We start from the raw sequence: 13378 nt of genomic DNA, 5'->3' as shown, positions 1-13378 counted from the left end.
CTAACCATGACATACAAAGCCATCCACAACTTGTCTCCTCCATACATCTGTGACCTCGTCTCCCGGTACTTTCCTGCACGCAACCTCCGATCCTCACAAGATCTCCTTCTCTACTCCCCTCTTATCTCCTCTTCCCACAATCGCATACAAGATTTCTCTCGCGCATCACCCCTACTCTGGAACTCTCTACCACAACATATCAGACTCTCACCTACCATCGAAACCTTCAAAAAGAGCCTGAAGACCCACCTCTTCCGACAAGCCTATAACCTGCAGTAACCACCGATCGACCAAACCGCTGCACGACCAGCTCTACCCTCGCCTACTGTATTATCACCCATCCCTTGAAGATTGTGAGCCCTCGCGGGCAGGGTCCTCTCTCCTCCTGTACCAGTTATGACTTGTATTGTTTAAGATTATTGTACTTGTTTTTAAGTATACCCCCCTCACATGTAAAGCGCCATGGAATAAATGGCGCTATAACAATAAATAATAATAATAATAATAATAATAATAATATAACACGTAATACTTTTCCCATAACAACTCATTAAATATGATACTATACTGCATACAGATGCTGTACATCCATGAGCAATTGACCTGGGATCTTAGTGAACCATGTTTCTGTACAATTTCACTAATCTACTTTTACTGGCTTTGACGGGATGATGTGGGATATTAGGGATAGTAGTCTGGTAGCTCTGGCTGAAGGGATGATGTGGGATATTAGGGATAGTAGTCTGGTGGCTCTGCTGATGGGATGATGTGGAATATTAGGGGTAGTAGTCCAGTGGCTCTGGCTGACCAGATGATGTGGGATATTAGGGGTAGTAGTCTGGTAGCTCTGGCTGAAGGGACGATGTGGGATATTAGGGGTAGTAGTCCGGTAGCTCTGGCTGACGGGATGATGTGGGATATTAGGGGTAGTAGTCCGGTGGCTCTGGCTGAAGGGATGATGTGGAATTTTAGGGGTAGTAGTCCAGTAGCTCTGGCTGACGGGATGATGTGGGATATTAGTGGTAGTAGTCCGGTAGCTCTGGCTGACGGGATGATGTGGGATATTAGGGGTAGTAGTCCGGTAGCTCTGGCTGACGGGATGATGTGGGATATTAGGGGTAGTAGTCCGGTAGCTCTGGCTGACGGGATAATGTGGGATATTATAGTGGATGTGGCTATGCGGAGTGGGCGGGGCTCTACACTCAGCTTTATATATATAACGATGTGGAATATTAGGGGTAGTAGTCTGGTGGCTCTGGCTGATGTGGGATATTAGGGGTAGTTGTCCGGTGGCTATGGCTGACGGGATGATGTGGGATATTAGGAGTAGTAGTCCAGCGACTGTGACGGGATGATGTGGTATATTAGGGGTAGTTGTCTGGTGGCTCTGGCTGACGGGTCGATGTGGGATAATAGGGGTAGTAGTCCGGCGGCTGTGACGGGATGATGTGGGATATTAGGGGTAGTAGTCCGGTGGCTCCGGCTGACGGGATGATGTGGGATATTAGTAGTCCGGTGGCTCTGGCTGACGGGACGTTATGGGATATTAGGGGTAGTAGTCCGGTAACTCTGGCTGATGGGATGATGTGGGATATAATAGTGAATGTGGCTATGCGGCGTGGGCGGGGCTATACACTCAGCTTTGCACACTAACTAACCGTAACCGTAGTTAGTTACTATGCCCGGGCAGCGCCGGGCTCTTCAGCTAGTTAAATATAAAAATGATTTAAACAACAGGTAATTTTCTGATCACTTACTTGATCGGTTACTCCATTTAAAGAGACAAAATTAAAATTCCAGTCAGCTGCAGGAGATACTGGATCAAACAGGATGATCCTGTTGCCAAGGCAACCATACGGTACCCAATGCCAGTTCTGCTGCTTTTTAACCAGAGGGCATTGCTATAATATATCACTGCCCTGCAGAGGTCTAAAGTATGTCTGTTGCTGGTTAGTTCACAAAACATGACAGGATTAAAAAGTACCAATCCTTCCTTGGCTCTTTTAGGAAGGGTATGGCCTAAAAGTACTTAAAACCTAATGCACTGCAATTTGTCTTTGCTCCAATCTTACCTTCATTAATCTAAAGGTCTGATATGGAATGGGGGGCAGAGTTATTTATTTGGGGTTACCTTACATGCCATTGACTGGGATAAAGAGACTGATAACATCATCTGGACTTCTCCACTCGTCTTTACTATTCCACCTCTAGATCTGAACTTCCGGTTCTATATTAAGACTTACTTGTTAGAAAGACAATGTAGCTCCAGGGAACACCTTGAGGAAAGAAGCTGCCACCTAAAAAGACAAAAGTCCTTCAGAAAACAAAGATTTTAGAGGAAAAAATAATTTTTTCTCACTATATAATATATATGAACTGCAGCTCTCTCATTTCCTTCGGATGAATGTGATTCATCCGTAGGCAGAGAGAGTGAAGCCAGCGCTCATTGGCCCCAGGGATGGCATGACATAATGTTACACAATCCCCAGGAGAGACATTGCCAACACTGCTGAAACGGCACCGGAATCAGAAGGCGAGTGTGCTATTATTTTATAAGGAGGAAACATGAGGATTCAGACGGAGTTGTCCAAATAGTGAACAACCCTTTAATCACTATTCAGCCAGAGACTGCACCTGACAAACCTCCGACCCATCACATTTAGAAATAATGTATAACATAATTGCCAAGAGTCCAAGCCCCAAAAAAGATGAAAATTATGCTACCCTTTTCCAAAATGGCCATTATGGGAAGTGCTCCTGTGTGTCTGTAGGGGCAGGGCTTACTTGTCCTAATTTTTACTATTCAAATGTTGGTAACTACGGTGTAAAGTGGTTTATTTCAATTAGTTACTATAGTATTAACTAGTGTAATAAGCAGGGGTTTAAAATGCTGAACACGTGTATGCCTTTAAGGTCAATAGTCCACAGTACAGTTTTATTTACACTCTTCAACACTGAAATTGTACCAAGAAGGAAAGGTCATGGAATTTTGGAAACCACAGAATGGAAAGATGTTATAGAGATACAAATTCTGAAAAAAAGGAAACAAAATTTTAAATACATCTCGATTTATTCGGCATAGTGTACATGCACTTATCAATGAGGTTATTAAGACATGTAAGAATATGTATATCTGTACGTGGCACTCATATTTGATACTGAATAAATAGAGATGCTTTAAAAATTCTGTTTCATTTTTCATACCAATTGCATATCAGTAAGAGAATTTCCAGAATTACACAACTGAGCTATACTAGATCGCTCAGTGCACATTGGCTGCCATAGTTCTCCGCAGTGCAAGACCAGTTTACAAAAAAATGATGCACTGCCGAGAGTAATCATCTTTTATACTGCATAAAAGTTAATTTCTCGATCGCTTCATTGGTAAAAGAGAAGACAATTGGCGTATGCTACTGCCACTAGGCAAAAAAAGTTAGCTCCTTTTCAGAAGGGTACACCCACCAACTGGCACGAAGCTAATCAGCCTACGTGTTTTAGCTTTCAGTCAGTAGGAGGCAGGCACAGGTCTGCTTCCAGATCCATTTCTACCATAGATCTTGTGTTTTATAAATGTTTTCCTTTTCTATGTCAGGCTCAGCTTGTGACTTTGGGCAACAGAATGTAAGAGCTATTCTGCTTTCCGACTTCGAGGCTGAGAGAACAGTGTGGTCTGATCCACCACACCCACTCGTCGTGTCTACATGGCAGGACCCTACCACCCTAACACATCAAGAGTGTCTCGGGGCAGACAGGAGAACGGTCCTTGCCACTCAACCCCAGCCCAGTCGTTCACCATAGCAAGATGGTGCCGGGGGGGCGGCGGAGAGATTCCAGTGATCCCTCAAACCAGAGCTCCTGAAAACAGTCTTAGACGATGCATAGGAGTTGGGACCGCATCTTTATAGGTGCCATCCACCTCCCTGCTTCACCCCATTGCTGATATGGGGGGCTCCTGGGCATAGTGCACAAGCTTTGCAGGCTTCCTATGGACTGGGTTCTCCCTCCCTCCTCCCATCCCACTGCGAGCTCCCTGCTTTTCCGTCGATTAGGGCAGCTTCAGGGCTAAGGGCAGGATGTGGACTCACTCATACGATCTTCCCCACCGGCCACTCAAACGTAGGCCCTGGCTTTGCCAAGGCCTACTCCACATTTACTAAGCCCCATCTTCCTCCTTGATCGTACGGGTTTCTCCAAGCTCTGTGGTTTCGCCCTCTGCCTGGTAGCCAATCCTCTGCTTCATCCTTGGCTGATCCAGTCCTTGGAGCGTAATCCCCGTGCGCTTTTTCCAAACTCCACCGCCTTCTCTCCTGCCTAGGATACATTTAACATTGGGCGTTGACTGCAACACACAGTCCTCCCTGCTGGCAGCTTCAGGATCCTTCTCTGGACCAGAGACTCCTCATCCATTCTGGACCGGGTAGGCTCAGTCCTTTGGGGCACATAGGGTCAGCACTCCTCAGCAGTTCTTCCCTGGCACACACACACACACTATGTCTCACCCTAGGGAGACTTGCTCTCAACTATCTCCCCCCATTATTCTTCACTTTGCCTGTTCCTCCTGCACGAAAAAAAAATTGCCCTCAGGTCAGCAATTGGTCCTCTGCCCAGACTTTAGCCCTCCCATGATGCAGACTTCCCAAGAGCCCACCACTTATTGGGACGAGAGTGCACCCTTCCCGCTCCCCACGTAAGTAGGCTACAACGTTATCTAAATCTGTCACTGACCTAACCAAAGTTTCACAAACCCTGGTCTCCGTCATTAAGGGTATTCCCAACACAGTAGCAGCAAACACTGATGCTCCAAACGTTCGCAGGGACGGATCGGATTCAGCCACTTATTCAATCTATCATGACAGATCACACCCGAGATCCAAGAAGCGATCTCATTCCACCTCCTCTGGGTCTCTCTCATTGACCACATCCTCCAGAACAGCTTCTGCCTCCCACGCAACCCCGGGGTCCTACCTTTACTCAGAGTCGGATTCGGACTTTAATTCAGATCAAGCTTCCAAGCTGGGGGACATGATGGAAAGTCTGATACTTGCCATCAATCAGACTTTCAATGTCAAGGAGAAGGATTTCCCTACCATGGAGCTGACAGTATCTTTCAAGAGGGTAAAACGCTCTCCCCAGGTGTTTTCCAACCATAAGGAATTAGAAGAGATGTTCTTCCAGGAGTGAGAGAACCAATAAAAATGTTTTCAAAGAAGGCGATGTATGGGTATCTTGTATCCTTTCCCTCCTAACCTGCTCAAACCTTGGGTTGAGTCTCCTGTTGTAGACCCCCCCCAACCCCGGGTTTCCTGGGTGTCCTCCAACTTAATTCCTCCTCCCTCGGACGGTGACTCCAAGGTCATAACTGACAGACATATTGAATCGTTGGCCAAGTATACCTTTGAGGCAGAAGGAGCGACACTCTGCCCTGTCTTTGCCTCCAAATAAATCACCACCTGGGGGAAGCTCCGTCTTCAAGGCATCCTCCTCTAAGGTGCCCCACGCGTAGGGCTAGCTGATCAAATTGCCCATGCAATCAAATACCTTCTTACTGCATCTATTGACGTTGCAGGTTGCTCGGCGCTAGCTTCCAGCAACATTGTGGCCATTTGCAGAGTCCTATGGCTCAGGGCCTGGAATGTAGATGTGGCCTCCCCAGTCTTCTTTTTCAGGGCCTAGGCCTGTTCGGAAAAAGCCTGCATTAGATCATCTCAGACGCTACCAGAGGGAAGAGTACCTCTCTTTCCCAGCAGAGACTCAAACGTCCCCCTGCCAGAAAACACAACCTGCATTTTCTTTTCTTTTCAGAATTTTCGTCCTTTGGGATATACAACCATTGGGACCGTTCCCCTGCAAAGCAGGAGAGGGGGAGACCCTCCTTTAAGCCAGCTCCTTCATGGCAGTTGCATGGCCATCAAAGCAAGCCCTTCCGATCCAGATCTAACAGATTTTCCTACGCATGACTGGTCACTTGCACCTGGAGTCTCATTATTCAGGGATGTGTGGCTCGTCTTTGTCGACGACGCCTGGGTCAGAGAGAGATCATCTCCACTGGTTGCAAAATAGAATTTTCATCTCTCCTTCATTATCATTTTCGAGTCCCGGCCGGCCCCCAAGGTATACTTATCAGGTTAACTCCCTCCTCCAGTGAGGTGTCATCATTCCAGTTCCCTCCCAGGAACACTTCCCAGGTTTCTACTCAAACCTTTTTGTGGTCCCAAAAAGTATGGTTCTGTCCATCCTTTCCTGGACCTCAAACTCCTGAACAAATAAGTGCGCCTCCACTGCTTCAGGATGGAGTCCCTCTGCTCAGTAACTGCCTCCATGGAGACTGCGAAGTTCCTCTGTTCAGTGGACATCCAGGACGCTTACCTCCAAATTCTGATTTGCGCTTCAGACCAAAGGTTCCTCCACTTCGCAATTCAGGATTCTCACTTCCAATTCACAGCCCCCCCATGATCTTCACGAAGGTCATGATGGCCGTCATACCTCTCCTTCCACCCCAGAAAAATTCTAGTCATCCCCTACCTGTATGACCTTGTGTTCAAAGATCCATCCTACCGGGATTGCTGCAAGAGTCTTCAACTGACACTCGACATGCTGTCTCGCCTGGACTGGCTCATTAACAGAGCAAAGTCGCCTCAGATCCCAACCAACGCCTAGTTTGCCTAGGCATTCTTTTCGATATCGCACTTGCTAGAGTTTTTCTTTACAAAGAAAAAGTCGCTTCTCTTCTTCTCGGAATTCGCTCTCAGATGTTCATGTCCCTGCTCACTTTGGATCTGAATGAGTGTGCTGGGCAAGATGGTAACGTCTACGGACGTGGTCCCCTTCGCGCAATTTCACACTTGCCCACTTCAGCTTACACGTCTATTGCATTGGGACAAGATCTCCTGCCTGGATTTCACCATCCACCTTCCTCTGCAAGTAAGACTGTCGCTTGCCTTGTGGCTTCTCTCTCCCTTTGTTTGCCGCGGAAGGTAATTTCTCCCACTACACTGACAGATCGTGACGGTGGATGCCAGCCTTCTCGGCTTAGGGTTAGTGTTTCACAGTCCAGGGCCGCTGGAAAGCTCGGGAGTCCTCACTCCCCATCAACATCTTGGAACTCAGGCCAATCTATCTCGGCAATGGCAGTACCTCCTGGTGGGCCACCATGTGCACATCCAGTCTGACAATGCCACAGTCGTCGCATACATCAATCACCAGTGTGGATCTAGAAGCAGATCAGTCATGTCAGAAGTCTCTCGAATCCTGGCATAGGTCGAACAGAGGGTACCCGCAATATAGTCCCCATTCTCGGAGTGGAGAACTGGGCTGCCGAGGCCTCTCCTCAAGAGAGTGGTCTCTGAACCCATCAGTATTAAGGTAGATCTGAAAAAGGAGGGGCACACCTGACGTTGACCTAATGGTATCCAGGATGAACAATAAAGTTCCTTGCTATGTGTTCAGGTCTCGCAACCCCCTCGCAATTGGCTCCAATGCCCTTGGTTCTCCCGTGGTCACAGTTCCACCTTCCATATCTTTTTCCACCTCTGTTGCTAATTAACAGGCTCATCAAATCAAGGCAGAGGGTATACCAGTCATCCTCGTGGCTCCCAACTGGCCCAGAAGAGCTTAGTATGCAGAAGTGGTCAAGCTTATCGCAGACATAGTGTGAAAGCTTCCAGATCTCCTTTACTAGGGAACCCCTCTTTCACGAGAATTTAAAGTCTCTCAGTTTAATGGCATGACTGTTGAAGATACAGTAATGAAAGATGTGGGCTTCTCTTACCAGGTTATGCAGATTATGATCAAAGCGAGGAAGCCCTCTTCCTCTCGAATCTACCATCGCACATGGAAGGCCTTTTTCGCTGGTGCTAAGCCAACCAAGCAGCCCCCATGTCCTTCTCTCTCCCTTCCCTCCTGGCATTTCTTCAGTCAGGTCTAGAGTCTGGTCTGTCTCTCAGCTCCCATTAGGGTCAGGTCTCTGCCCTTTCAATCCTGAGGAATCTAGCTTCCAGGTCAGGAGTTTCTTACAGGGAATTGCTCATTCTGTTCCTCCTTATCGTCCTCCTGTGGACCCCTTGGACCTCAACCTGGTCCTTCAGGGTCCCACCCTTCGATCCTATTCAGGGCGTTTCCCTCTCCAGGCTTTCCTGGTTGCGACCAACTCCATCAGCTGCGTCCCACAGCTGTCGGCCCTATCCTGCATTTCACCCTCCCTTGTCCTGCATCAGGACAAAGTGGTACTGTGTCCGGTTCCCTCTTTTGTTCTGAACGTGGTTTCACCCTTCCACTTCAACTAGGACCATAACGGTCTTCCATGCACACCTTCTCAATTTTCTACAGAGTGCATACCTATGCCTCAGCTGATGTGAGCTAAGGTTTGAAGGTTATGGTTGCGGCAGACACCCTGGTCTAGACCTGTTCTGGGCAGCCTTCTGTTTTCTTTTTTCCACCCTTGGGACTACTTTAAGATGAACCATGGTCTCCTATGTTCCCCAATGAAGCGATAGAGAAAAGAATTTTGATACTCCCCGGAAAATTTATTTCTTAAAGCCTTCATTTCATTGGAGGACACAGAACCCACCCTTGTTGTGCCTATGTTGAGTTTGTTCGGGTTATTGTTTTTTTGTTTTCCAACTGCTTTCTCACTAACTGATTAGTTTTGTGCCAGTTGGTGGGTGTACCATGCTGAGGAGGAGCTAACTTTTGTTGCCTGGTGTCAGCCTCCTAGTGGCAGCAGCATACACCAATGGTCTCATTCTGTGTCCCCCAATGAAGGCTCCGAGAAAGATTTTACAGCGAGTACCCCAAATTCTCTTTTTGTCCAATAAATGTTTTGCTTGTTCATCAGGTGATCGGCAGCCTGTTTACATGGCAAGATAATCACAATTGTTTTTCAGTATAAATGCTCCTTAAGTCTAAGACATCATTCAGATGTCCATGTTTAACGCCTTTTTCAATCCATGTTTTTTTATGGATAGAACACATACCCCATCTAGTCTATGGGTATGTTTTCTTCACAGGTCTCAAAACAAGCTTCATTTTGATCAGAGTCCTGCATCAAAAAAGGCCTATTCAAATCAACAGGTCTGTGATAATAAATACGGACAGAACACTGATGCCATCGTTGTTATTGCTGTCTGTTTTTGATTGTTTAATTGGCAGGAGAAGCTTGGAAGTAAAACAGATGAAGCATGGATGATGTGGAAAAAAACACAAACAAAAATAGATGAAACAAGGATATAACACACTGATGAAAGATGATCTGTCTAAGGGCTCCCTCCCACTTGTGATTAAATAGGACAAATGTAATCAGATTAAAAATCGGATTTCATACGTACCAATTTAATCCTATTGATTTGTTCCCAATTTCCGTTTTTTCTTCCTGCTCCGATCGGATATGAAAAAAGTCACAGCATGCAGCGATTGCATTCTGAATTTGGACCGAGTACAGTGCAATTCCCACGGACGCTGGCAGCAGAAGACATGGAGAAACTAATTTCTCTGTCTCCTATGCAGCTGTGCTCTGATTCCTTCATGAAAGAGCATTGAAGCACAGAGCACTGACACCCGGCTCACGCTCGCAGCAGAGAAGGAGCCGAGTGTCATTAGCACATCGCATCCGATGATCTCGCATCGGATGTGATTCGCTAGTGGGGCCCCAGCTTAACATTGCGAAAAGGGAGCGAAAGAACAGAGAAAGTTGTGTGCAAATAGATCGGTCAGATTCAACATGACGTTTAGAAAAAAATACTAATTTTGAATTTAGAAAATAAAAGAGCAATGTAGAAAAAAAACACAACATTACAAAGTTGTACGTTGCCTTTAAAAAAAATAAAGTTAGAAGGGTTTACAGGTGAAAATGGAAGTCGAACTGCTGGGATCTGCATTAATCTGCAAAATTAGGAAACTTTTATCCCTGTTAGAAGGGAGCAGCTATGCGCATGTTTGATCGCTGCTCCATTCATCTCCTATGGAGCTGGCGAGTGCTGTGTTAATTTTTTTTCCATTCTATAATGGGCACAAAAATTCCTTGTTTCACCAATCAACGTTGGTCCAAGTGGTGGTACACTCACTGATCAGCAAGTGGTCACCTGCACCAAGGATAAGTGCTAACTTGTTTTATCTAGTACACATCCCTTTAAGGTCTGACAGGTGACACATATTGCAAACCAAAATTTAATTGTGTTATTTACCGTTTTTACACCAAAACCAAAAATTTTGTGGTGAAAGAAAAGTGGTTGGTAAAAAATAAAAAGATATATACATTATATATATACACTCACTGGCCACTTTATTAGGTACACCTGTCCAACTGTGTGTTAAGACTTAATTTCTAATCAGCCAATCACATGGCGGCAACTCAGTGCATTTAGGCATGTAGACATGGTCAAGACAATCTCCTGCAGTTCAAACCGAGCATCAGTATGGGGAAGAAAGGTGATTTGAGTGCCTTTGAACGTGGCATGATTGTTGGTGCCAGAAGGGCTGGTCTGAGAATTTCAGAAACTGCTGATCTACTGGGATTTTCACGCACAACCATCTCTAGGGTTTACAGAGAATGGTCCGAAAAAGAAAAAAAATCCAGTGAGCGGCAGTTCTGTGGCCGGAAATGCCATGTTGATGCCAGAGGTCAGAGGAGAATGGGCAGACTGGTTCGAGCTGATAGAAAGGCAACAGTGACTCAAATTGCCACCCGTTACAACCAAGGTAGGCAGAAGAGCATCTCTGAACGCACAGTGCGTCGAACTTTGAGGCAGATGGGCTACAGCAGCAGAAGACCACACTGGGTACCACTCCTCTCAGCTAAGAACAGGAAACTGAGGCTACAATTTGCACAAGCTCATCGAAATTGGACAGTAGAAGATTGGAAAAACGTTGCCTGGTCTGATGAGTCTCGATTTCTGCTGCGACATTCGGATGGTAGGGTCAGAATTTGGCGTAAACAACATGAAAGCATGGATCCATCCTGCCTTGTATCAACGGTTCAGGCTGGTGGTGGTGGTGTCATGGTGTGGGGAATTTTTTCTGGGCACTCTTTGGGCCCCTTGGTACCAATTGAGCATCGTTGCAACGCCACAGCCTACCTGAGTATTGTTGCTGACCATGTCCATCCCTTTATGACCACAATGTACCCAACATCTGATGGCTACTTTCAGCAGGATAATGCGCCATGTCATAAAGCTCGAATCATCTCAGATTGGTTTCTTGAACATGACAATGAGTTTACTGTACTCAAATGGCCTCCTCAGTCACCAGATCTCAATCCAATAGAGCATCTTTGGGATGTGGTGGAACGGGAGAATCGCATCAGGGATGTGCAGCCGACAAATCTGCGCCAACTGTGTGATGCCATCATGTCAATATGGTCCAAAATCTCTGAGGAATGCTTCCAGCACCTTGTTGAATCTCTGCCAAGAAGAATTGAGGCAGTTCTGAAGGCAAAAGGGGGTCCAACCCCTTACTAGCATGGTGTACCTAATAAAGTGGCCAGTGAGTGTATATTTTATATCTACTGGCACAAGATGCTGGTGTATATCTCCAATAATAATGAGGTTGTGTAAAAATGAGAAATTACATGCCTATGTTAATTCTTTCAAAACAATAAATTTTGCACTATTTATTTTTTCACTATCTGTTAAATGCATCTACCCTATAACGGGTGGGCAAACTGCGGCCCACGGGCTACATCCAACCTGAGCCCTACTCCGCCATCCGTCCATCCACAGTCACTGCCATGGTCTCTCATGTGGCCCCTTAGGAAAATTAATTGCCCAACCCTGAGCTATGACTTTACTGGTAAATTTCCTCTACTGCTTATGTAACAATTCACTGGGATGATTAAATATAAGTTATAATATGATGGTCACATACTATGCCCTTTTAATGCCGCACATAATTATCACATATAAAGAAATACGTCTGATAGTCCGCAGCTAAAAGTCAACCACAATATTAAGGTTAGGTCCCAGATTTTGAATTGTTCAATTGCCTATGTTCCACCAATGAATGAAAAATGTCACTTTGAAGAATAAGGGCTTCAAAGGTGTACATCTTTGCAGCTGTTACATACAAACGTAGACAAAGAAATACCATGAAATCACAATTGCACATAATGCAGGCTCACCTTGCACTTTAAAAGTCTCAATTAAAATCCAGAATCCATTAACAGCGACAACAACATCTGCAGAAAGAAGGAGTGGAGAAATTAGACATATGAGAAGTATTTGAATATATTGATTTTATTTAACTGGGAGAAAAGAAGAATTAAACTTTCCGGTGTCGCTAGACGCATACAAAGCCTTCGACTCCCTTGATTGGCCATTCTTGTCTGCATGTTTACAGAGATATTGCTTTGGTGCTAAATTACAAAAGTGGATTGGTGTAATATACGCAAAACCTAAAGCTTGTATAATCATAAATAACTTCTTATCGGAATCCTTTTCTCTATCTAGGGGAACACGCCAGGGGTGCCCCCTCTCCCCAGCCCCTTTTGTCCTTGATATTGAAGCATTAGCAATGCACATGAGGTCCTCTCCGAGTATCAGAGGTATAAATATAGCACATCGTCCAGACACTATTGGTTTATACGCTAACGACATGGTGCTGTTTATGGATAAAACAGTAGAGACGTTGCCACATGTGATTACTACCATAGATATATTTAGTAAAGACTCAGGCCTATATATCAATTGGACTAAATCTGCTCTCTTACCCTCTTTCATGGCCTGTGACCCATCTTAATTCTTTGTCCTTATTGCCTATAGTGTCTCTTTTTAAATATTTAGGAATTTACATATCTTACAGCAGTGTACTTGACTTACAACTTACCGTATATACTCGTGTATAAGCCGACCCCCCTAATTTTGCCACAAAAAACTAGGAAAACTTATTGACTCGAGTATAAGTCGAGGGTGGGAAATGCAACATGCTCCATATTAATATATGCCCCATATAATAATGCTGCACAAAAGTTATTGGTGGCCAACAACATGCTCCATATTAATATATGCCCTATATAATGCTGCAGAAAGGTTAATGGTGGCCGATAACATGCTCCATATATGCCCCATATAATAATGCTGCTGCGATTTAAAAAAAAAAAAAAAAAAAAAAAAAGACATACTCACCTCTCCTTATGGCATCCTTATGGCATGGCTGGCTCACCCTCCCCCAGTGCTACTCACCCTCCTTGTGTCTGCATATCCGGCTCTGCTACATCTCAGTCCCAGCGTCTGTATCTCTCCTCCTGTCTTCCTGTGCGGTCACATGGTACCGCTCATTAAAGTCATTAATATGCGGCTCCACCCCTATGAGAGTGGAGACACGTCCATATTCATGACTTTAATCAGCGGTACCATGTGACCGCACAGGAAGAAGACAGGAAGGGAGATAC

The 13378-nt window shown here is 45.4% G+C and overlaps 1 protein-coding gene across 5 annotated transcripts in view; it reads right to left on the bottom strand.

The window, feature by feature from the left end:
• Window positions 1–13378, bottom strand: part of TPCN1 (two pore segment channel 1) — a 153284-nt gene that overhangs the window by 51217 nt on the left and 88689 nt on the right. For all 5 annotated transcript variants that reach the window (XM_073554121.1, XM_073554120.1, XM_073554123.1 and 2 more), the window contains 2 exons: window positions 12110–12166; window positions 2244–2297 (listed from right to left, as the gene is read on the bottom strand). In XM_073554121.1, coding sequence (XP_073410222.1) covers window positions 2244–2297; window positions 12110–12166 — 111 coding nt within the window. The remainder of the gene's footprint in view (window positions 1–2243; window positions 2298–12109; window positions 12167–13378) is intronic.

Source organism: Dendrobates tinctorius, unplaced genomic scaffold (genome assembly GCF_039654945.1).
Source record: "Dendrobates tinctorius isolate UK_male_01 unplaced genomic scaffold, ASM3965494v1 ptg000206l, whole genome shotgun sequence".
In the NCBI taxonomy this organism is placed as follows: domain Eukaryota; kingdom Metazoa; phylum Chordata; class Amphibia; order Anura; family Dendrobatidae; genus Dendrobates; species Dendrobates tinctorius.
Note: the sequence above shows the minus strand (reverse complement) of the source record. Positions and strands in the feature narration are given on the sequence as shown.